Here is a 26,426-nt window from a genome sequence, read left to right on the forward strand (position 1 = left end):
ATCCCTCATTGATTCATACTCGTTTCTCTGTCCGAATAATGAATGCCTTAACGCTGTATAGCTTCCTTGCCTCAGATCCTTGTTAGAACAAGTAAATGAATGAATGAATGAATGAGGCCTGTCATCCATCTCAACTATAATCTGCTTTCTCAAAGAGGCTGTGCCCTCTGCTTTTGAACAGCTGAAAAGATTTTCAAGCTGCCAGGTGAATGTGTTTGTTTTATACATTATAATCGCCTTCAGACCATGTATATACTTAACACCCTAAGCTGTTCTTCAACTTCCATAGCAGAAGAGGTAAGGGAAAAACCTACAAAAGAGCAGGCATCAAAGCCGTCCCCAGGAACCATCACTGTATAGGTCAGGCCCATGCTGGTTGAAGGTACAAGCATCAGAGTCACTTCATTCTTCTTCCATGAACTCTTTCTCCTACAAGAGTAATTTTAAGCCAGTTTATGTATAAGATAATGTTCTCACAAAATTAAACCTAGGAAAAATAGCATGCTGTAATATAGTGATGATACCAACCATTTTGCTAGACATGTCTTAGAATGTCTTGTCTACCCCTATCTTTTCCATGCTATAAGTAAAGTGTGTTTCTGATTTGTCTTGCAGAGCAGCCTTTGGCAAGGAGTCAGAAGTTCTTATTGGGAACCTGGGTGATAAATTAATCCCTCCACAGGACATCCTCCGTGATGTCAGCGACCTCAAAGCCTTGGCCAACATGCATGAGAGCTTGGAATGGTTAGCAGGTCGAACAAAGTCGGCTTTCTCCAACCTTTCTACATCCCAGAGTAAGTACCAGCAGGGTGGTTCCTGTGGGGACAGCTGAGGAACTAGACTGAATACTTTCATTTGAAATGGGAGTGTGTCTACACATCGCCATAAGGAGACATGTCCGAGTTGTTGGAAGATCTGTGCAAGAATTCTGCTTGTGCTGAGCCTCTGGTACTTTGTCATTCTGTGAAAGGAAGTCATCTCAGCTTCCCCATGTGGGGCGTGGGAAGCCAAAAAGGTCCATGTTAACGTAGCTTGACGTTAAACCTTAGAAACACTGGATTGTGTAAGATTGAACCACCGTGTCTTAGAACAGAAAGCAATACATTTTGTCCTTCTTACAACTTCTCAAGGGTAGAAACTGTGTCTCAGAGCTCAAAGCTGAGCACGCGGTTGATGTTTTCATTTTAACTGATAGAAAATGAGTGAAAAAGTATCTAAAAAGAGAATAATAGAAGTGATCAAGTTGCTAGAAAACAGAGACAATGAGAAACACATTTATTCTGGAAAAGAGATGGCTGAAAGATAACCTCATTATACATTTCAAGGAGATTAAGGAATAGGGTCTGAAGTAAAAATGGGAAACCTTTTTCTATCAAGGACCAATGACCAATTATTTCAAAAATAATTTGAAAACTTTGGGACACAAACTTTATTCAATAAGTATAGCACAAATGTTTTTTAAAAGCATTAGTTCAGAAGTGTTAAACAGTTAAAGGCAAAGAAAAAATGATATGAAGAAGGAATAAAGGAGATGGGAGATTTGAATGCATGAATGGAGGGCCAGAAAACAGGATAGAAAAAAGCAAAGTAACAGCAAGAACATGAAAGAAACGGAATCAGCTCTGAAGTTAGTATTAGAGTGAACTGTTAGAAGATTATTAGAAGGAAAAAGCTTGTATTATTTGGACTGTGAACTTCAAAGAAAGTTATTTTTTATCATTGTCTCTTGAAAAGTTATTGCTTGATTAACCATGATTTCCAGCCCAGAGAGGGAGAAGATGTGGATGAAATAAACCAGAGTAAATTATGCCCTGAAACACAGGCCCCATGGGCAGAGTCTAGGAGACCTTTGAATGCTCACTTACTTATGATCTCATGCTGATTGTGTAGCTGTTCTGGGGGTCAGCAGTGGGTGAGGAAAGCAGATGGAAGGAGGGGGCTTCTGAGATTATGTATTCTGCTTTAGAAATCTTCTTAAAATATTACTTTTTATTTATACTCTTATTTTTGCACTTTTTAGTATTTAAAATCGTACTTTTAGCTGATGATAAAATTGTACATGTTTATTCTTAGAAATGTATTCACCTACTAAGGATAGTTTGGACTCAGTATCAGGTCTGAGCAGACTGTGCCTAAGTAGGTATCCTTGAGAGGTTTTCAACTTTATAACGACCTCATATCAGGGAACCTGTCACAAATAGTAGTCAGAATTAGCCATTTTATCTCCCAGACTGACCCGACTCCACCAAAAAAAAGTCAACAAGAGCTGACTCCCTTTTGCTAGTTGCAAAATAAACAGCTCTGAAAGGGACCAGATGCCTCTTTTCCTAGTTCCCTTTGACTCTCGCAAATGTAGGGCTGCTTGGGTTGGTTTGTTAGTGATGATGGGAAGGAGTCCTCTCGTTCGGTGGCCATCAAAGTCCAATATTTCATAATGCAGTCTGATTTTGGCAGCATAGCCTCCCACATTTCTGTTCTGTCCATCCTAAAAGAGCTCCACAAGGCAAAGTAGGACACAGCCTCCACAGCAAGCCACTGAGTGATTCACACAGTCTAATCTGGCTTCAGCTGTTCTCAGAAAGAGAAAGATGCTCTCTGAATTATGGTCAACTTTGTAATTGCACCATTTACCTGTTACGTTCACGTCACTGAGAGTCCCTAGTACAGCTGATGTCTAATTCGTGTCTTCCAGCACCTCTGTTATTCTGACAAGGACCTCTTGTACCATGCCCATTAATACCTCTCATGTGCTCAGCTCCGTTTTATAGGCTGTACCCTCTCAGTTCCTTTCAGGGTGATTATTCCAGCCAGTGAGTGATTTAAGTGACTGTTAGCATTTTGACGATCAGTGCAAAACCCAAGTGAACTGTAATCACTACTCATGTTGTCTTTGTAAAAACAGAGCATCCAGCAAACCTGGTTTATTCTGCTAACAACATGCCTTGCTCACCCACACGCGTCTATTCTTTGAATTCCCAGGAGAGGTGCCCACTGATGTTTATAATTTGAACAAAGCAGGGAATGGGTTACTTTGACTGCTCCATGTCAGTGTGACTTTAGAAAGGGAATAAAAGACAGCTCTTTATTATTATTTTGAAAAGTGAACCAAATGATTACCTCAACAAAAGTGTTGCCAAGTCTGGAGACTCGATAGCACGAAGAAAATGCCAGACTTTTGTCTAGCACTCATAGAGACTCAGGATGGGGACAAGTCAAGAAAAGAGGCGTAGAAGTTTCTTTTTTTGTCCACATCCTTTAACTATTTCGTATGGTAGCTGCCATGCTTTATTATAATTAAGAAGCTACTAATAGAATGGAATGGAGGAAGTTTGCAGAAAATTATTTTCATAGTAGAAAATCTCTTTAGATATTAATAGCAGTATTCTCCTCCACCTGAAATAGTTCATGTCATAGTGAAGAGAGTATTGCATTTTAGTGGCAGAGCATGGCTGGCCACTTGCCCAGGAGATAAGAGTTGACCATTTTTTCAAAGACAGTTTTTCCATCTCTTTTAGTATTTGCCTAAGCATCACCCTGTGTTCTTTACATTTAAAAGAGTCTCCTCACCTCATGTAGATCCTGACTACACCAAAGGCACTGCTCTTACTTTCACAGTCCATGGTTCCTGCTCCATTTCTCCTGGTATTCCCCTGCCCAGCCTTCCTTAAACCTGTTCTACTTAAGATTCTTTCTGTTGAAAGTCACAGCCCAATTAAAAGAAAAAGAATGCATCGATTTGTAAAACTGGTAAATCAAAAGACTTCAGGTCTGGCTGGATCCAAAGGTTCACAAGATAACACCATGTAACAGACATGTTTACACACCTGCTCTCTCTCCCCCACTTTCTCTATTTCTTGTGTATTCCCTTTATTGCTTTCCATCTCAGGTAAGACCTTTTCGTATGGCAACATCCTTGGCTACCAGCAGTCCCAAGATTATTTGATCCCAGACAAAAAGAGCATTTTTACCAACAGCTCCTGAAACAGTCCTAGAGAAGACTTGACTTGACCTCCTCTCATGGGTCTCTCAGGTTCTCTCTGTATATGCCTAGTTTTCTGACTCTTTGCCCACAACTCACGACTCAGTCTCCCACTCCCACTTCTAGAATCTCTTTATGTTCAGGGTCTGTTTTAACAAATATGCTTTCAGTGCAGGGAAGTTGAGCAGGATCATATGTAGCACTGGGCATTCAGGATCTAGGTTTATACATATCTTCTCTCATTGATCACAATTTCAACCTTGTAGTAAAGGCACAGAATAGTCTCTGTAATATCTGCTGTTTGTAACAATCCTAAGTAAGAAGTCTGAGATTAACTGTTATGGTTAAGAAAATTCTCAGCAAATTGTGACCTAGATAAAAATTAAGAGTGTATTCAGTTGGAACACTAATGATTTTCTTTATATTTTATCCTTTTGTTTTAAGGATGTGTTGCTTTTAAGAATAGAGTACAGAGAACTTGAAGGGGGCTCCAGAGCTTGTTTTGACTGCATTTGCTTCCTCAAGGGGGCGCCTCCTCTCTTTCTCGGATTCTGTAAAAAAAAAAAAAAAAAAAAAAAAAAAAACTCTCCAGGATTAGAGAATCTAAAACTTCCTTGATTATATATTCTGCTCTTTAAGTAACCTTACCATCTAGGAGGTCATCTGTTTTTTATTCAAGTCCCTTTGCTTCAGTCTAAACCTCTTTCTTCTGTCCTATTCTTCAGAAATTAAATGTTGAGTATTTTTTCTATGAAATACTTTAATGTTTCTGAAAACATTTCCCTGGTCTCTACCTGCCCATCTCTGGATATTAAAAACTTTTGGCCTGAGGGTCCCACCCAGTCTCTGAGTCCAGGGCAACCAAATCTAGCAGAAGTAGGAGCCCAGATCAGGCCCAAGTTCGCTTATACTGTTTCGAATGGTGGTTTGACTGTTAGCCTTTGTGAATGTGGCCCATGTTGCAAGTTCCTTCAACACCAGTTGTATCCCCTTCTGGCTCCCTCAGCTCCTGTGACCGCAGTTCTTGCTGTGCCCACGTGCATTGATAATAAAAAGTCATACTGTAATCTTTTTTTTGCAAAACCACAGGCTCAAATAAATCTCATAATTTTGGTTCCTGGAATAGGTTCATGAATTGCAGTATTAGTTATGCGGTTATTTATATACTTCTTTTTTTTTTTATTGTGGTAAGATATACATAACATCAAACGTACCATTTTAACTGTTTTTAAGTGTGCAGTACAGTAGAGTCGTGTGAACTCTGTATTTATTACTATGCAACAGATCTCTGGAACTTTTTCATCTCACATAACTGAAACCCTGTACCCACTGAACGGTAAATACCCTATTTCCTCCTCTCCCCCAATCCCTGGTAATCACTTTCCACTTTCCATTTCTATGAGTTTGACTACTTTTAGATGCCCCCTTATAAGTGGAATCATGCAGTATTTGTCTTTTTGTGACTGGCTTATTTCATGTAGCCTAGTGTCCTCAAAGTGTTATAGCATATGACCGGATTTCCTTCTTTTTTAAGGCTGAATAATATTCTGTTGTATGGATATACGACATTTTCTTTATCCAGGCATCCGTCAGTGGACATTCAGATTTCACCCACTTCTTGGCTATTGTGAATAATGCTGCAGTGACACATAAGTGTGCAAATTATACTTCTTTCTTAAAGCAGAACTATTACTAGGGATCTTAGAAATCATCTGGTCTAACTCAGATATTTTGCACATGGAGGAATCAAGGCTTCAGAATGGTCACTCTGCATGTCTCTGCCTGAACTGGTATGGAAACAAGCCCTCAAACTGCCACTTTAATTTTCTCTCTACTACATCATTGTCTTGACCATTACCAAGGTTAAGTACTGGCAGTGATAACGGTTCCATTCATACCCTATTCCTATTAAACCATCCAGGAAGGTCATCATATTTTTTTTTTAATGAAAGCACTTTAATTCCTACAGTCAACTTGTGATCATTTCTGATCATCGTCTTGTGTGTAACCAGACTTTCTATGCTTTAAATATATGGAACTATTGCACATATCCCTTTTTGAATTTCATCTTAGTTGTAACAAAATATCTTATTAATTTTTCTCCCTCTTTTTTTGTTCTACAAATACTATCGAAGTTAGAAACTCTACCTGTCTTGTGATCATGTTAACAGAATGTCTTCTAGCTACTGCACTCTCCTATGGCAGCAGCCACTAACCTTGTGTGGCTATTTACATTTAAATTAATTAAAACTAACTGAAATATAAAATTCATTTGCTTAGTCACACTAGCCACATTTCAGATGTTCAGTGGCCACTGTATTAGCAAGGTTGTAGAACATTTCCATCATCACAGAAAGTTCTGTTGGATTGTGCTATAGATCAACACTTAGGTCACTACTGATAAAGTTCTAAAATAATGCCAGTTCATACAGTTAGCTTTTTGAAACATACTTGAAATGTCCACCTAGTTATATCAAGACATGGATAAATACTTCACTTGTTCAGTCTCCAAATCCCCTGACAGAGAAGTATGTGTTAGGCCTGGCTTTGTCCAAAATTTTTTCTACTGATGCTAAAGAGAAAAGAGTTTAGTGGTCAAATACACTTGAGTGAGACACATTAGGTTAAAGAACATTAAATATAGTTCCTGCATACAGTAAAACTTTTAAAGTCTTTTTATGTCAACGGAGTAATTACAGCAATGCAGTGTTTCCCAAACTTCTTTACCAATGGAATTCTCTCACCCCAGAGCATCTTACAGAACTTTTCTTTTATGGAACAACTTCTGGTAAACACTGTCCTATGCTATATTTATATAATTTGTTCAGAATCGTTTATTTCTCACAGCATAGGCACAAGATAGGGCATATGCTTCACTACTGCAGGAATGTAATTTCATATTATTGGCAGATTTGCACACCATCAGATGACTTCTGTTGCAATTTGGTTATTTTATTACTTGATTGAATTATTTTTAGAAATGTTCAAGTCAACCAATATGAAATGACTATGGCTTCTTTTTTGCTTGTTTCAAACCTGGCTGCTGTCCAATCATTACACTTCCCTCACAATTCTCAAAGATTCCAGCTACTAATGTAATTCCACACCTCAGTTCACTGATGAATGTTAATATGTCCAGAGATGGATTTTTTAAAGAAAAATTTTAATTTAGAATACTTCCAGATTTTGAGTAAAGTTGCAAAGTAATACAGAATTCCTATGTATCTCATACCCAGTTTTCCCAGCTGTTAACATCTTACATTTGCTGCAACAGATGAACCAATATTGATACATTATTATTAACTAAGGTCTATATTCAGATTTCCTTAGTTTTTATCTGATGTCCTTTTTCTGTTCCAAGATCCCATCTCTAGGATACCATAATACATTTAGTCATTGTCTCTTTAGGCTCATTTAGACTGTGAAAGTTTCCTAGACTTTCCTTCTTTATGATGACCTTAACAGTTTAAAGGAATACTGGTCAGATATTTTGCAGAATGTCCTTCAATATGGGTTTGTCTAATCGCTTTTCATGATTAGACAGGGCTCGTGGGTTTGGGGAAGGAAAACCACAAAGAAACATTCTCATCACATCTATCAAGGATAACTCCTATCAATGTGACTTATCACTAGTGATGTTCTGGGATTGATTTTTATGCCTCCAATTCATGTAGTCCCCCTATAGACAGTTCTTTCTGAACTCTAGATGGACTTTCCACTTTCCCACTGCAAACTGCTTTTGTCTCTCTTTCTAGGGACCATTTTTTAACATGAATGCATCTATTATAAGCCCAACGTTTGGACAAGTTGAATAGCTGCTTAAAAAAATAGTCGTCCTCCACCTTAAACAATTATGCAGTTGATAAAGATTATAATCTTGTAGGTCTGAAAGGCCTACGGAAGGAGATGTTTTTTCTGCCCTGAGCCACTCGATTCAGGCCTGCAGCTACTTCTTAGTTGCCGCATGTGCTAAACAATCCTTAGTAAATGTATCAAACATATTAATTTCAGACAAAGCCATGCTGAGATTAAAAGAGCTATCTGAATTTTTCTTCACCGAAAATAAAGTTTTATTTTAACCCATTTACATTAGGTCCTTCTAATGTGCAGTGTTGACTCAAAACCCACTTACAAGTGAAACTTATTTCCTGACAAATGTCCTTTTAGAGTCCAATTCTTAAAGTTAGCTGCATGTCAATTGTAATCAGTTGGGGAGTTTTTTGGGGTTTTTTTCGGTACGTGGGCCTCTCACTGTTGTGGCCTCTCCCGTTGCGGAGCACAGGCTCTAGACGCGCAGGCTCAGCTGCCATGGCTCACGGGCCTAGCCGCTCCGCAGCATGTGGGATCTTCCCAGACCGGGGCACGAACCCACGTCCCCTGCATCGGCAGGTGGACTCTCAACCACTGTGCCACCAGGGAAGCCCAGTTGGGGAGTTTTAAAAAATACTGATGCTGGGCCCCACTCTCAAAGATTTTCATTTAATTGTTCCAAGGTGTGGCCTGGGCATCCCCAAACCATTCACATCAGAGGTTGAGAACCACTGTCCTAAAGGATTGGTTCTCATCCTTGGCTTATATTAGGATGACCTATTGATTGAGCTTCCGGTCAGACTCTCTGCGGGAGATGCCCAGAGCCGTGCTTTCAAAAGTCTCCTCAGACAATTTCAACAAACAGCCAAGGTGGAGACCCACTGATTTTTGAGCCCTCCAGAATTTCTTCTTTAATTTCTAGAGCTCTTATATTTGGGAAATGCTTTATAGTTATTTTGCCAGTTCTAGTCTCAAAAGTTTGGGGTTAACATGACTTCCCATTTTACAGACAAGAACACCAGGCTCAGAGTGTTGTAATTCGTGTCTATACTAGAGTCAGGACAGCTGCCCACTTCTGCTTAGCAGTTCCTAGTTAGCCAAACTGTCCCCCAGGTCTGATTAAAAATAAAAACCTTCCTCTTACCTTTTTCAAATCAGTGAAATGAGAAGGGCACAGGAATCAGTGTCTCTCTTAACACAAAAGGCTGTGATTGCCAAACCAATTGAATGAATGTAGAAGTGTTTACAAGTCAATTATATCACTGAGAGTAAAGATGGACAAGGTCCAGGTGTCTGTACACCCCCCATCCCTCGAGTATATGGTTTTTTCGCCAACTAAGAGGCCTTTATACATTGCCAACTATGATTTAACATTTTCTAGAAGATGGAATAGGAATTGAATATGAATAGAGCTCTCTATCATGGGCTTTTTCTGCCCTAATGGCAAATGGAAGATAAAATGCAGACTCCCACCCCCTCCCCTTGCTGTTTGTTTTTCTGCCTTGACACAAATGAGAATAAAAATGTCCCTAGACAAGATCTCCTGGGACATTGTCCCGTTTCAGCTTTGCTTTTGTCAAACCATTAAGCCAGAATTTTTCTGTCATGATTTCATCTGATTATTTTTTTTTTTTTTTTTTTTTTTTTTTTTTTTTTTTTTTGCTGTACGCGGGCCTCTCACTGCTGTGGCCTCTCCCGTTGCGGAGCACAGGCTCCGGACACACAGGCTCCGCGGCCATGGCTCGCGGGCCCAGCTGCTCCGCGGCATGTGGGATCTTCCGGGATCGGGGCACGAACCCGTGTCCCCTGCACCGGCAGGCGGACTCTCAACCACTGCGCCACCAGGGAAGCCCTCATCTGATTATTTTTAATTAAAACTCCGTGTATGGTAATTTCTCTCCTGCTCCAGTATTTACACATTTCAAATATTTGTAGACTGTTATCAGACAGCTCTTCCTCAGCAGTTGCTTAGCCTAACTCTACATATTTAGTATCTCGAATCCTCTTTTCAAGGTTGGGCTTTCTCTGCCATAATCATTTTTTGGTCTTATTCGTTGTCATTTTCTTCAGCTGACTCTCATTCTGTGGTTTCACTCTTATCATTCATCTTCCTCAGTTGGTGACAACTTCCAAATTCATTGTCATTGGTTAGTTTCATGAGCATACTGTTTACTAAGAAAATTACATTACCACTGGAATAATACCTTGTTCAGGGCTTTCCCACCTACTGTCCAATCTGGAATTTGTTTTGATCTTATCTAATTGACACCACTTTTACTTTTGTGTGAGCCTTTATCGCTTTTTTGAAAAGTGTGCAAATGTACTTCCATGTTGTACCCATTTCCGAATTAATCATATGTTTTGTAGGAATGAAAGCACTAAACGACAATTTTATGATGATTCAGTTTTGTTCATTTTCAGTCTTAATTGTACTCTATTGTTACTTATAAGCTGATTGAAATTTATCTTCATGAAGAAAGAATTGTGTGGAAAGTCCCTGTGCTCAGGGTGTTCAGCTGGTTGTTCTTAGGAACTTTCTGAGACCCACGTTGTTACAAACAATGGAGATGTTGGTTATTCTCTCACTTTATAAGGAAAAACATCTGGACCCCTCCAGCTCCTTCTCCACATTGATGTACTCTGCACTGTTACTACTGATTATCATCCAAGCTTCAGGCTGACCCGTGGGGTTCCCATGTTCCTTTCTTCTCAGTACATCTTAAGTACTGATAACACGGGTTAAGTCCCCTTTTTAAACATTTCTTATTTTTTTCCCTTTCCTCTCAATGAATACACTCACATGGCTCCTAGATCATGGTCATTTTGCCTCCCTCTAAACCTCTGTGTTCTTCTTTTAATTCATAGACTCTTTCCCATGCTTCTCCCTTAGTCTTGGAGGCTTATAGTACATATTTGAGTTTGAAGTCAAGTACACTTGGGGACAAATGAGGCAAGTTATTGTATCACCAGAGGGAAATTATTTCACCTTTCTGAACTAAATAGGTCTTCTTACTTGTTAAGTAGATATGATGGTGCCTCCTCTTTGGGTTCGTGTAACCATTACATGAGATGATGAACTTGGAGTTCTAAGCATGAGACACAGAGTGGGAACTTAATATGGGGTTCCTTGGGTTACTACTATGAGTCCTATCACTGGGGCTCTCACTCATTGCACTGTTCCCCGAATACTGGGTCTTCACCTTCTCCCACCCCTTCAGGGTTCTCTTTTATCTCAAGTCTTGTGGTTTCTTTTAAAACCCTGTTAGGGCTTCCCTGGTGGCGCAGTGGTTGAGAGTCCGCCTGCCGATGCAGGGGACACGGGTTCGTGTCCCGGTCCGGGAAGATCCCACATGCTGCAGAGCGACTAGGCCCGTGAGCCATGGCTACTGAGCCTGCACGTCTGGAGCTTGTGCTCCACAACAGGAGAGGCCACAACAGTGAGAGGCCTGAGTACCGCAAAAAAAAAAAAAAAAAAAAAAAAACCCTGTTAATATCTGTCCTTTGTTTTTCAAAACTATGAAAAGAGGGTTCCGATGTTGTTGAAAAAACATGCCAGAACCAAATACAGTTCCTTCTTGTCAATCAGCTGGTCATCTGTCGAGTCCATTGTCCTGTGCCAAGTACTGATTAGAAAACAGCACCCTACCTCCCTCAGCAAGGAGGTGATTATCAGTTGTGAAGCTATGGAGGGCTAGTGCTGTGGGCATCCTGATGTAATTTTGGAGTTTTAAGTATCTACTCATAAAGAATTATGTGGCTGTTTCTTTGAAAATGCCAACCAACATTTGTATCCAGAAGGGAAATATTTTATGAAAATATGGTAATATCATGGATGGCTTAAGTGTGATGACTGGGAGCTTCCAGTTGAATGATTGTATCTTCAAACAAAACTCTAACATGGAAACAGGAAGAAGAAATAGGAATGAAAATCTCGGGGGAAAGGGGGAGGCAGAAGAAGGTGGAAAGCAAGAGAGGGCTTTATAATAGCATGCTGAAATAGCAGAGCCAGACGGAGGAGAGGGTGGAAATGCAGAATTACGCGGGTTGACACCCTGAGCGGAGGTGTGGGGAAGTGCCTACTAGGGCAGCAGGTTTTGAACGAGAAATCGGAGGGGACCAACTTGGCCTCCACACAGGAAAAAAAAACCCTCTTATAATGAATGAGAAGTAAGTGAAAGACTGTACCTGAAGGCACTGATTGTGCTATTAAATCTAAGCCCTTATCTGGAAAAGCCCTCAGATAGTTGGGTGCTTTAAAATGTGAGATAAGCCCCCTTACCAACATGAAGCCATGACTTCATGAAATTCTCACTAGAAGAAGAGTGTGTCTTTTAATTTCTTCACCCTTGAAACTAAGCGTGGGTATACTACAAATGTAGGGGACCAGGAAAGATGAATCCTGATGGGGGAAACAGAAGGAGGATAGAGGGCTGGCCTGGACTGAATGGAAGAAATCTCTATCGCTTTGTGGGATTGGATTTAGAAAAATGTTCCAAAACATTTTTGGATGTAAACTGAATCTGCTTTTTCAGACAGCTTACTTATTAATCAGTAGCACACAAAGACCCTTTGCAGTCTGCCAGCCCCCGGGAAAGTGTAGCAAAGGGACGGTATGCGCAAATGTGTGCGCATGTGACAGTCCCAGAGGATGCCACGATGATGACAGTGGCACTCAACATTTAGACTGCATTTCATACTTTTTCAAGGACCTTTATAATCATTCATTCTTAATCCTTTATCCCTGCCTCAAGCTGCAGTTAATAGCCTTTATTCTCTCAGTTTTACAAAGCATGATCATGAAACAGAAGTTTGGCCATTGGCCCAAGGTCAAAGTGAGACGGTGACAAAATCTAGATTGAACCCTCCTGTTCTCAGAGTGCAGACCACAGTGTCTAGAAAAACAACGTAATCGCCTGTTGCTCGTGTGCCTCAGAACACCAAACTAGCGCACCTCTGTTTCCCTCCCCGGGATAATGCTATTCTTTAGCTGTCTGCCAAAATCACAACAGCAAGATAAATGGCATGCTGCATCCCCGAATGCGTCTATGAATGACACTGGATGCACTTTAAAGGGGGTGGTCTTGACCTTCACCTGCTGTAAGAAACCGAAGCTGGAAAACCTTCACCCCCCTGCCAAGGATCTATTTTAAAACCAAATTTTATAGTCGTGTATTTAGGGAAAGGTTCTCATTTACTTTATTATCCTAAATTCAATATTGTAATTTATATCCACTCTTATAAGCTATACAATAAAAATGTAAAAGAACTCCCTTCTTCTTCATATGAGGTACAGGAATATATCAGGTATAGGTCTCCAAGGCACAGTGTTGTTTATGAATAGCAGTGAATTCTGTGTACTAACATCTTTGAGGTCTGGTCGTTGAATCCTAGGTGAATTTGACTGGAGTTCTTAACTAACAACGTAATCCAATTTTTATGAAAGGAAGAATAATGACTTTTCTCTAAGACTAATGAAAAACCTAAATGTTTTTCTAGAAACCAAGAAAATCTGATCAAATTCTTCAAGGAAGCAAAAATCCTATAAATGTCAGAAAGATGTTACATTCTGGAAAACCCCTTTGGTCAAATTCATCTAAAGGAGGTGCTACTTGGAGGTGACTTTTCAGCGAGTCTGTCAAAAGCTTCTTGCTACAGATAAAAATTCAGTAACCTTTCACTGTGGATGTGCCACAATTATCACTCATTTAAAAACAGTCCCTCTAATAGAGTATTTTATCATGCTGGACAGTCTCTGCATTGTTCATTATTTAGTGTTTGCTGAGCTGACGGCACTTCCACAGCACTTTTCTTATCTCTACTTCTTCAGAATTGGATTTTATATTTCTGAACCAGCCAGATATGACAAGTCATTTCCTTCCCTCTTGTCTTTTAAGAAACGCAAACTTGATTTCTTTTTTTTCAACAATCACCGCTTAAAGTTATTGGAAATGTCTGTATTAACTAGCATTGGGATATGCAGTGGAAGACTATTGCATTTTAATTGCAATTGGGGTTTCCTCTCTTCTTTTTCTTTCTTTTTCTTTTCCAATATTTGTGTATTCTGTATCTCTTTGGAACCTCATTCTGCGAAAACACACAGTGTACAGCAAAGATGAGGTTATGAAGCCTGATGTTGCTAGAAGGAAAGGTATTATTTGAATTATTGTATTCCTGAACCTCAGGAAAGGTGGTGATAAGCTATGTACGTGGGTCTCTGTATATAAAGATTGTCTTTATATGAGAAACTTACTGAAAGGAAAATGATAAAGTCATTAGCCTAACACCTGGGGTGGGGGGGATTGCCAGTTCAAACAATATCTCTTTCTATATATAGCTCATTATTGAGAATCTTAACATTTTAAGTCTGAAAAAATTCAGCTACCTGTGGTTCCAAGTGAATGATTTTTAAAAGATCCATGACACATACTTTTAGGTGTTTACATTTTATCCCAGGTTTTATCTTGGCCACGTTCATGGAATAGTTCTATTTTCAAATTAAGATCAAGTCTCTTCTCTTTATACTGAGGAATCTTTGGGAGATTTGGGTGAGACAACCTGAACAAAGGATCAGAATAAAGTGGCCACATACACTCTGACTTTATTGGAAACTCTCTCCTTGGGCCTAGTGAGGACCTGTCCATTTTCTCCAAGAGAATCTGTGGCACAATTTTTAGGGAAATAGAGAACTTCACTCAAGAAATGATGACAAGATTTTTGACCTTTTATGCTACAGCCTTTAAATAGTGGTGCCAGCATACTGAGAAAGACCGTGTAGAGAGAAATTCTCACTGAAATATTAATTTTAACATTTATGGATTATTATTGTAAGTATCAAAACAGAAATAACATCAGAGTCTTTTTTCGTACACTAATTATAAAGGCCATCCTGTAGGATCAGCTTTATGAAGAAAAATATTTGCTCAAACTTTACCCAGAGAGAAATGTTCAGAACTTCTGTCATGTCTACTTCTGAAAGAGGGAATGTGACAAAAAATCCACCATCGTATTATTTGTTTAAAGGTACCACAAGCCCAATTAACGCATTTGCTCAAGCCAACAGCCTTTGGGCTTCTCACAGAAATCTTGGAAGTGTGCTAGAGAAATGCCCCCGCAAAAGAGTTTTGCATATGCTGCTGGATCCGCCTCGATCTGCGAAGCACAACAGGGGTCACTGACAGACAGATGGCTGCCACAAGCGCCACCAGTGGCCAGAAGCTCTTCCCACCACCTCCTGTTCCCACAAACAAGCAGGGAGAGATGCTTTTCTTCAACACCATGCCTAGACTTTCTCTCCCCTGACCCAGCCCTACCCATGGAATATTGAGGCAAGACCCACATCTAACGTTACAATCCTGCCTTATTTCTATTCCTCAGCACCAACATAACAGAGGAGCATGGCCTTGGCCTTGCACAAGGCACTTTTTTTTTTTTTTTTTTTTTGGCAGTACACGGACCTCTCACTGTTGTGGCCCCTCCCGTTGCGGAGCACAGGCTCCGGACGCGCAGGCTCAGCGGCCATGGCTCACGGGCCCAGCGGCTCCGCGGCATGTGGGATCTTCCCGGACCGGGGCACGAGCCTGCATCCCCTGCATCGGCAGGCGGACTCTCAACCACTGCGCCACCAGGGAAGCCCCACAAAGCACTTCTGATATCATCGCTGATATTGTCTGTGTCCTAAATCCCTCACAGGATTGCTTTGAGGATCAAGTCAACTCTTGTATGCATGACCCCTGATCCAGTGCCTACTATACAGTGATCTCTCAATAAATAGTAGTTTTTTCCTTCTGCTTCTTCTCTCTTTAAACTCGTTGCCTCAATCTTAACCATCCTAAGAATATTTCATTTCCGACTCTTTCATTTTACTGTCCATATTTGCCCATGATGGTGCTCAGTGTGAAACCCCCAAGTCCGCCTCCAGTTTCCCCCCTTCTCCTATCCTTCCTGTTGATAACTGGCCCATTCTGCTTGATCATTTAATTTCACCGCCAAGGGATCATTGGTACATTGCGTTTGAAATTCAACTTTGAGCACTTAACGTTTAACAGCCTTCCAAGATCCATGTGGCCTTTGAACTCAGGCACAGAGTGTGTTTATTCGGGGCCACAGTGAGTGAAACTTAAGGTTAAACCTCAGCTCTCATTAAAATGACTTTCTCTGTAAACTTGTACTTCCGTATCAGGAGATATGGAAATGAAGAAACTGCTGCACTGTGGTTTTAGTAAAAACTATAAGGAAAATGATAGACCATCCAACTCCAGAGCCAGTAGGAGCTCTGAAGCTCTTGGGCCTTTTAGAGGCATCAAAGGATTCTGTCTGTGTTCAGCTGCATTCTTTTGTTCATTAGGGACTAACTTGTAACATGTCTCATTGAGTTGATTGTTCCTATGGACTTTTTTCAGTTACATGTCTTATAAATTGTTTTATTTTTTAAAAAGCAGAATAACTATAGACTATTAAATGTCTCAATAGCCCTGAATATCCCTAGGAAGGTGAACAGGATACTGGCACTTCACTAATGCCATAAATGGTAGAATTTTTAAAATAAGAAATAAATATGCATTAATTTAAAACATCTGCCATAACTTTAACATACTAAAATTTTATTAGCTATAGTCTGTAATGTTCAGTAAAATTCTGATGGCAAAGTATGACTTAGTCCAAAGTAGGATTTTTCTTATAAGGATCTAAGGAGTTCAGGCCATTCTGGTCTTTAGATTAAGAATTTAAGATTTTCTTTTTTAATTGAAGTATAGTTTATTTACAATGTTGTGTTAATTTCTGCTGTATAGCAAAGTGATTCAGTTATAAATACATATATATGTATACATATATATATGTATATGCACACACACACATTCTTTTCCATTATGGTTTATCACAGGATATTGAGTGTAGTTCCCTGTGCTATACAGTAGGACCTTGTTGTTTATCCATTCTATATATAATAGTTTACATCCGCTAACTTCAGATTCCCAATCCATCCCTTTCCCACCCCACTCCCCCTTGGCAACCACAAGTCTGTTCTATATGTCTGTGAGTCTGTTTCTGTTTTGTACATAGGCTCCTTTGTGTCACATTTTAGATTCCACGTATAAGTGGTATCATATGGTATTTGTCTTTCTCTTTCTGCCTTCACTTAGTATGATAATCTCTAGGGCCATCCATGTTGCTGCAAATGGCATTATTTTATTCTTTTGTATGGCTGAGTAGTATTCCATTATATATATGTACCTCATAGAAGTTAAGATTCTTAAGTGCTAATATGGTAATTTCTATGTCCACTGTTGCGGTAATGGATTATTCCATGATTTCCCTTGTATACCAACCCTTTACTAAGGATCACTTCTTAAGGTTTCACTTTCATCGTGAAACAACAAAAAGACTTCATTATCACAGAGTTTCTATTACTTCAGCAGAATCATTTGAAACATCTAAACAGTTGAGAAATGCATCCCAATAGTATACTTAGAAAGGATGAGAAGCAAGAATAGTGAAACTCGCTCTTTAGCTTAAATTCTGTAGGGGTCATTTACCCATGCTGCAGTTCACGTACTTTTCTACTTCCACACTGAATTAGTCATGTGAATTAGTTAACAAGCCTGCCACCACTGCCAGATCAGCTAGTACTGAGACTTCTTTCCCCCATCAGCACACTCCATATTGGCTTAGATTGTACACCAAAGCGCCAGGTAGAAATCACACCTAACCCAGGAGTGCTGCACAGGGCCTAGTGAGTAGTACTTCATGTTGATCCAGATGTTGACAAGGGCAGTGTTAATTATCAGTGTCAGTAATAAAGCCAAGTCAAGGCGTATCTCCTTGAACATAGCAGGTACTCAGTAAATGTTTCATCAGATTGAATTAAATTAACAAAATGCTTCCAGTGAGGGCCTGAAATCTGCTACCCTTCTTCCATTTGCTGAATTGGCTGGTAAATCTATGTCTGCAAATGAGCCAGCTCTTTTTCTCCATTCCCTTTCTTTCCCCTCTCAATTCAAGCACTGATAGCAACAGTTACATAGCACAGGAAAGTTCCTCCCAAGGCATCCATTTATCTCTGTTAAGAATTTCCCCTAGGATTAAAACAGTATGATTACCTTTGGATTTCTACAATATTTTTGGCCATTAACTTCCTTATTTAAAGCAGTATATTTAAGTCTGTATCAATTTTCTCTTGCTAAATGTGGATGTTATTTACTGAAAATGTTCTTTCTGACCTTCCACTCTGACTTGTCATTCCTTTCCCTAACAACCTTTCCTTCAGTACTTGTTTTGGCACCAGTACTCACTCATTGACTGATGAATGTGTCATATTCTAGAAGTTATTTTGTAAATTGACTGCTAGAAGCTCTGAGTGTGGTTCTCCCATAGAAACACTGTTATTTCTGGTTATGGGCTACAGGACATGATTTTTAATCTCTGAGTCTCAGTTTTCTCATCTACAAATTAGGTATAATAATAAAGCCTATTTTGTAAAATTTATTTTATTGAAGTATAGTTGATTTACAATGTTGTGTTAATTTCTGCTGTACAGCAAAGTAATTCAGTTATACATATACACATTCTTTTTCATATTCTTTTCCATTATGGTTTATCACAGGACATTGAATATAGTTCCCTGTGCTATACAGTAGGACCTTGTTGTTTATCCATTCTATATATAGTAGTTTGCATCTGCTAATCCCAAACTCCCAATCCATCCCTCCCTGACCTCACCTCCTCCTTGGCAGCCACAGGTCTGTTCTCTATGTCTGTGAGTCTGTTTCTGTTTCATTGATAAGTTCATTTGCGTCATACTTTAGATTCCACATATAAGTGATATCATATGGTATTTGTCTTTCTCTTTCTGACTTATTTCACTTAGTATGATAATCTCTAGGTCCATCCACGTTGCTGCAAATAGCATTATTTCATTCTTTTTTATGGCTGAGTAGTATTCCATTGTATATATGTACCACATCTTCTTTATCCATTCGTCTGTTGATGGACATTTAGGTTGTTTCCATGTCTTGGCTATTGTGAATAGTGCTGCTATGAACATAGGGGTGTGTGTATCTTTTTGAATGATAGTTTTGTCTGGATATATGCTCAGGAGTGGGATTGCTGGATCAACATGAATTTTCAAGTTGAAAGGGCCCAGAGTGCCCAGCAGAGTGCATGAAAATAGACCTAGATTCCCACCTGGTCAATCACTGCAAAATTGCAGAGCCCTCAGAATAAAAAGAAACTCCTACAACTGTCAGGGTGCGGGGGCGTGCGGGGGCAGGGGGAAGGTTTTATAGAAAGAATCAAGAAGCAGAAAAGCAATAACTCCTCAAAGGTAACACTGGAAGCTAGAAGACAATAGAAAAATACCTTTTAGATTTTTAAGAAAAAGTATTTCCAACCTAGAATTATATACCTAACCACACTATCAATTCAGCGTGAGGGAAAAAGAAAACCTTTTCAGGCACACGAAGTCTCAAAAAACTTACTTTCCATGCAATCTTCCTCAGAATCTACCAAACTGAAAGAGTTTACCTAAAAGTAGGAAGGCATAGTATACAAGTAATGGAGATGCCAACACAGAGAGAGAACCCCCCAAAAATGATCATGGCAGGAGGTGCCAATATGGCAACAGGCATAGGGAGTAACTAGACCCCAGAGGAATGATTCAGAAGGTCACAGGAGAGGTTTGTTCAGGAAGGTGATATTGCTAGAAAACCCAATGTGTTTGGATTTATTGAGAGAGAAGTGTTTGAGGTTGAACGATCTCTCAAGTACAAAAAAACTAAGCAAACAAATAACAAGGCTGTTATAAGCACCAGAGAAAACAAACCTATTGTGCAGGGGGAAATGTGGCATCTTGCACGGCCCTAGATGTCAGTAGCATTTATCTAGTCATAATAACATGAAATACTGATCTAACCACAGTTATGAGACAACTGAGTGAGAAAGTAATGGGAAGAGAGTGCATGTGTGGAGGGAGTTAAATCCTAATCTTTCTTAGTGGGAGGGCAACAAATAAACACCTAAACCTGAAAAATTAAGAAAGTAGCAAAGTAGACAAGTTCTTTAACCATACAGGGATAAGCACCAAGGAAACTGACTAAGAGTTGAAAGTTGTCACCTAATGAAAAAGCTTATAAAACCTCCTTGGCTCTTTAATCTATGTGCATATCTAGATTTGATTAAAATAAAAAGTGAGCTAAAAAACGGATTACAGGGCTTCCCTGGTGGCGCAGTGGTTGAGAGTCCACCTGCCGATGCAGGGGACACGGGTTCGTGCCCCGGTCCGGGAAGATCCCACATGCCGCGGAGTGGTTGGGCCCGTGAGCCATGGCCGCTGAGCCTGCGTGTCCGGAGCCTGTGCTCCGCAACGGGAGAGGCCACAACAGTGAGAGATCCGCGTACCACAGGAAAAAAAAAAAAGATTACAGTAGTAAAGGTCCTTGCTGGGCCCTCATTTTTTAAAAAAAATTTATTTTTTTTATGTATTTTTTTTTGGCTGTGTTGGGTCTTCGTTGCTGCGTGTGGGCTTTCTCTAGTTGCGGCGAGTGGGGGCCACCCTTCGTTGCGGTGCATGGGCCTCTCATTGCAGTGACCTCTCTTGTTGCAGAGCACGGGCTCCAGGCACGCGGGCCTCAGTAGCTGTGGCACTTGGGCTCAGTAGTTTTGGCACGTGGGCTCCAGAGCGCAGGCTCAGCAGTTGTGGCGCACGGGCTTAGCTGCTCCGCGGCATGCGGGATCTTCCCGGACCAGGGATGGAACCCATGTCCCCTGCATTGGCAGGCGGATTCTTAACCACTGCGCCACCAGGGAAGTCCCTGGGCCCTCATTTTTAAGTTTTAATCAATTCTAATGAATAATTTACTATATGAACATGTTAGGTAGACCCAATCTAAGAAGAGCGTATTGTCCACAAAGTTTCAGTCAGTCTTCCTGAGATCCAAAAACTAGAGAAAAACAGACCTTCCAAATGTCATTTGGAATCTGGGCTTCCACGATTTCTCCTGTGAAGTTTATGGAAACTATGTAATCTGCCCTTGTTCCTAGTACTCTCCACCAAACCCAAATCTTACCAAAAGTATTTGCTTGGGTTTGGGTGAGATAATAATTGCTCTACTATCTAGTATGTAATAAGATCCCAGGAGGCTGCTTCTACATTCTGCCTTGCTTGTGGATACACTATCTTGACCAAGATGTTTTCTGGTTTCATAAGGACTATTAGATAGCTAAAATTAATAGGATACCTGACATAGACTAGGTCGAGCTAGATTCTGTTTATCAGCAATAATTCCATGGGAAATAGTAGAACCCTGATAATTTGATTTAGGTTTTTTTTTAGATACAATGAAAAAATTTAAGCCCTTATGTTATATGTGCGTGCATGCATGCATAAATAAATGCACGAGAAAAATTGGCAAAGTAATTCAAGTATGTTTAATATTTAGAGATATAACATTATACCCCATAAGTAATATTATAAATAATTCACTATTGTTAAGATATTTCCACAAACCATATGACAGAGATTTTGAGGCAAATCCCTGTGTAGTATAATAATCATGCTAGAAGATTTTACTTACCTCCAATTGCTACCAACAGATTAACCCAGAGAGCCAGGTACTGTGCTATAATAATATTCTGGCTCTTAACAGACAAGTGTTCATAGGTATATGATCAGAACTTGAAGCCTACTTCTTTATGATCAAAACGTAAAACTTAGCAAAACATTTACCTGTACTGGGAGTTTTAGAATATTATTTCTAACTTTCTTAATGCTGTGGCGGTAAGTGTGGTAGGCAGAATATCACCCCCCTGAAAGGTGTCAACGTCTTAATCCCCAGAACCTGTGAAGATGTTCAGCAAAGGGGAATTAAGTTTGCAGATGGGCTTAGGGTTGCTTGTCAGCTCACCTTAAATAAGGTAGGGAAATTATCCTGGGTAATCCAGGTGGGCCCAGTGTAATTACAAGGGTCCTTAAAAGCGGAAGAGGGAGACAGTTGAGTAGGCCAGAGTGATGCAATGAGAGAAAGACAACCCTGCATTGCTGGCTTTAAAGATGGAGGAAGGGGGCCACAAGCCAAGGAATGTGGACAGCCTCTAGAAGCTAGCTAAGGCAAGGAACCAAATTCACCCCTAGAGCCTCTGACACCTCAATTTTAGCCCAGCGAGACCCATGTTAGATTTCTAATCTCTGGAATTGGAAGATAATACATCTGTGTTGTTTTAAACTACTACATTTGTAGTAACTTGTCACAGTAGCAATAGGAAACTAATATAGTAAGCATTGTTGTCTCTATTTTGAAGATGCTAAAAATAAGGCTCAAAAGATTGAGTAACGTCTCTACAAGCATGCAGGGGTAGTAAGTGGCAAAGCCAGGACTGGAACCTAGGACAGTGTGATTCCCAGGTTTCCCAAGAGTGAATCCTGACAGTTCGCTTGCAGCTGTAGCTGTCGTTGATTCAACACCAGCCAAGACTGAGGCAGGCCCTGTCCTAGGGTCTCCACGGTGCTATCGCATCTAGTCCTTACAGCAACCTGTGAGGGAGGTGGTAGTTACCCTCACTTCCTACAGGACAAAGTTGAGGCTGAGAGAGGCAACAGAGGGTGATGGAGGCACGATTAAATCTGTACCATCAGACCCGGGTACCCCCACTCTTCATCTCAACACCACTTCGCCATCCACTTGCAGTTGATGGACAAGGAAACTGAGTGCCAGCTGGCTGACTCTTGCGTAGTCACCAGTCAACGTGGAGCCACAGCCAGATGTAGAACCCAGGTTACCTCCTGCCTCCTCTAGGGCTTCATCTTCTTGAAGAATGTACTTAATGTGGAAATACAGGTAGGAAAAAAAAAAAAAAGAAATCTGAAACAAACATACTCTAGAGAGAAAAGGGTGCATTTGCCCTCTACTTCTTGTTGGTGCAGTTCAGTTTCCTGAGAAACTTTACACCTACCCCAAATCATTTCTGTCACAAATAATTGTGCAGCTCCCAGGTAGCTGTCCTGTCTGTAATTTAGTAGTTAGGCTCATTAACCTATCTTTTACCTAGGTGAAGCTTCTCATTAGGTTAAATGAGTTAAAAGATGATCACCCTGACTGCATAGCTCTAGCTGGGGCTGAGATGCACCGCCCTTGACCCTGTGTCTCCTTTGACAGACTCTCCAGAGAAATGGTCCAAGACGTTGAAAGGGCTGTGCTCTTATTTTCTGTCACTTTTGTACATAATCTAAATCTTATCACACAAACAACACATAACACAAGTTAAACAGATTTAAATTTAAGCAAAATTGAGTGTCACCACATGTGCTTATGCCAGATCTATATAATCCTTTGGAGGTTTCTGGAAATGTGAACCAAGCCATTTACGCTTCATAGGAACAGATTATATCATTTGAAATCCTCAATAAAAATGCAGTCTCATATTCTACAGATGGGTGTCATTTAATTAAAATATGTATTTAAAATGCAAAGGGCTACATTAATTCCGTACTGTGGCTGAGATTTTAATTGCACTCGAGTTAGGAAATTCTGAGTTAATGTTCCCCTGGCATCACTCATTCAGCCTCTTAGAACAGATGTATTGTGATCCAAAGAGGCTTTCAATATGTTTTCACATGCGGTACATGTAGGAATGGCTTTGCGATGCTAGGGTGGCAGGCATCATACAAACAAAGAGATGATTCCGTGAGGAGCCAGCGCCACAGCCTGTGGCCACCTCCCCTGGTTCCTCCACCTGGTTCCTCCAGGTGGCCCCAGCTCATCACTCCCTGCCCTTGTGCCTCATCTGACTCCCCTACATCAGATATCCCCAAAAGGTTGTCATGGGGCTCCTGTTTTGTGGGGGAGTGGGTCCTTCAGTATTTAAAAGGCTCAGACTTTAAAAAAAAAAAAAAAGACCAGCTCTGGGAATGCCTTTCAGATTTAGAGCACATTTTAGAGTGTACTCTAAGTGTTTAATAAATGCCAATTGACCAACAAGAAAACCATCAGCCTCCCTTATATACTGTTGTGCTATAATAAACTACAAACTATGGTCCATAGTGGAACACAGGAATTTGGAACTCTTAGGAACTTCTCTTCAGACTACAGACAGTCCAGGGGCAAAAGAAGTGCCAGCGCTCAGAAGCATTTCTTACAAGTAAGGCAAGGAGTTTAAAGTAAGTGACAAATAGTGGAGGCCGTGGGCACCAAACGGAGATAATTAGTGTCAAGGATTTGGGGAAAAGACCGATTTTATACTTAAATTCTTAGAGAGGAATCCATGATATTTAAGTATCAAAAAAGAAAGAGATGAGAATTCCCATGAAGGGAAAGAGGAGGATGAAATTGACACCAACCCGCCTGTCCCTTCAGTCTGTGCCCAGGCCTGGGGAAGGGTATTCAGTGGTGAACAGAAGATCCGGGATGCAGGCCACTTGGAGCCTTAGCGCCTAGTGGGGCCATTATCTACATAAGACGTGAATGCAGATACATGGTTCAATTACGCAGAGGTTTTATTTTTAACACAGCCACCTAGGAAATATCGAAGATTATGGAGAAAAGAAGAAAGGGGTAGCTCGACTTGAAGAGATGAATGTTAAGAGTAAGTTTAGAAATAGCAGCCTGTCTTATATATTTTATGAGATTGTTTTTATTATGTATGTACTCCCCTGTGAAATCTTTTCAATTAAAATCTACAACTCTAATATGAGAGAATATATGAGAAAGAACAAGTTCTTAGGAAAATCGGCAGTATATAAATCTTCGGGGAAGAAAATTAATCCAAAACTCCCTTAGAAAAATCGGTAAAAGAACCAGTCGTAGAACTCAGGTCTTCTGGCTCCTCATCTAGTTCTTTATGACAGCATACAATACAGTCTCCCTGATACTAACTTTTTATATTAAAACAGAAAGCCAGCTAAGTTGAGGAAACAGCCATATTTTTCTCTCAGGCTTTTAAACTTAGTTTTATCAGTCTACACTTCACTGGTTCAAGATTGTCAGCCATAGAGCAAACAACCACCACCAGAAGGAAGACTCTAGTTTCTAAATGGCCTTCCCCAGACCCATCTTTCTTAAGAACCACCTGTGGAGAGGCTGGTTAAACGCTGAAAAGAGAACCTAGGCCCTAACTGTGTAGTCCTTTGTGAACTACAGTGGTTACAAACCCCAGAGAAATGAAATACGATGATGTGCCTCAGAGGCCCAGGCCTGGCTTTGGAATTCTGCAGGGGAGATAAGGTTTCGAGGACCTTGGCAAATGGAGAAACCTGATCATCAGGGTTAATGTGCAAGGCTTGACTCGTAAAAGATTGATTTCTCTTTATTGTTGTAGAGGACTAATAGGGCTTCAGAGTTGTTGGTTTTTTTTTTTTTCTTTTTTTTTTTTTTTTTTTATTTTACAAATTTAATCAGTTATACATATACATATGTTCCCATATCCCCTCCCTTTTGCGTCTCCCTCCCACCCTCCCTATCCCACCCCTCCAGGCGGTCACAAAGAACCGGGATGATCTCCCTGTGCTATGCGGCTGCTTCCCACTAGCTATCTACCTTACATTTGGTAGTGTATATATGTCCATGCCGCTCTTTCACTTTGTCACAGCTTACCCTTCCCCCTCCCCATATCCTCAAGTCCATGCTCTAGTAGGTCTGTGTCTTTATTCCTGTCTTACCCCTATGTTCTTGATGACATTTTTTTCTTAAATTCCATATATATGTGTCAGCATACAGTATTTGTCTTTCTCTTTCTGACTTACTTCACTCTGTATGACAGACTCTAGGTCCATCCACCTCACCACAAATAGCTCAATTTCATTTCTTTTTATGGCTGAGTAATATTCCATTGTATATATGTGCCACATCTTCTTTATCCATTCATCCGATGATGGACACTTAGGTTGTTTCCATCTCCGGGCTATTGTAAATAGGGCTGCTATGAACATTTTGGTACATGTCTCTTTTTGAATTATGGTTTTCTCAGGGTATATGCCCAGTAGTGGGATTGCTGGGTCATATGGTAGTTCTATTTGTAGTTTTTTAAGGAACCTCCATACTGTTCTCCATAGTGGCTGTACCAATTCACATTCCCACCAGCAGTGCAAGAGTGTTCCCTTTTTTCCACACCCTCTCCAGCATTTATTGTTTCTAGATTTTTTGATGATGGCCATTCTGACTGGTGTGAGATGATATCTCATTGTAGTTTTGATTTGCATTTCTCTAATGAGTAAAGATGTTGAGCATCCTTTCATGTGTTTGTTGGCTGTCTGTATATCTTCTGTGGAGAAATGTCTATTTAGGTCTTCTGCCCATTTTTGGATTGGGTTGTTTGTTTTTTTGCTATTGAGCTGCATGAGCTGCTTATAAATTTTGGAGATTAATCCTTTGTCAGTTGCTTCATTTGCAAATATTTTCTCCCATTCTGAGGGTTGTCTTTTGGTCTTGTTTATGGTTTCCTTTGCTGTGCAAAAGCTTTGAAGTTTCATTAGGTCCCATGTGTTTATTTTTGTCTTTATTTCCATTTCTCTAGGAGGTGGGTCAAAAAGGATCTTGCTGTGATTTATGTCATAGAGTGTTCTGCCTATGTTTTCCTCTAGGATTTTGATAGTGTCTGGCCTTACATTTAGGTCTTTAATCCATTTTGAGCTAATTTTTGTGTATGGTGTTAG

The 26,426-nt window shown here is 40.2% G+C and overlaps 1 protein-coding gene across 1 annotated transcript in view; it reads left to right on the forward strand.

Annotated features, from left to right (window-relative positions):
• Positions 1 to 26,426, forward strand: part of EXOC4 (exocyst complex component 4) — an 828,650-nt gene that overhangs the window by 706,108 nt on the left and 96,116 nt on the right. The window contains exon 14 of the mRNA XM_060108317.1: positions 616 to 794. Coding sequence (XP_059964300.1) covers positions 616 to 794 — 179 coding nt within the window. The remainder of the gene's footprint in view (positions 1 to 615; positions 795 to 26,426) is intronic.

The sequence above is a fragment of the Mesoplodon densirostris genome, chromosome 9 (genome assembly GCF_025265405.1).
Source record: "Mesoplodon densirostris isolate mMesDen1 chromosome 9, mMesDen1 primary haplotype, whole genome shotgun sequence".
In the NCBI taxonomy this organism is placed as follows: domain Eukaryota; kingdom Metazoa; phylum Chordata; class Mammalia; order Artiodactyla; family Ziphiidae; genus Mesoplodon; species Mesoplodon densirostris.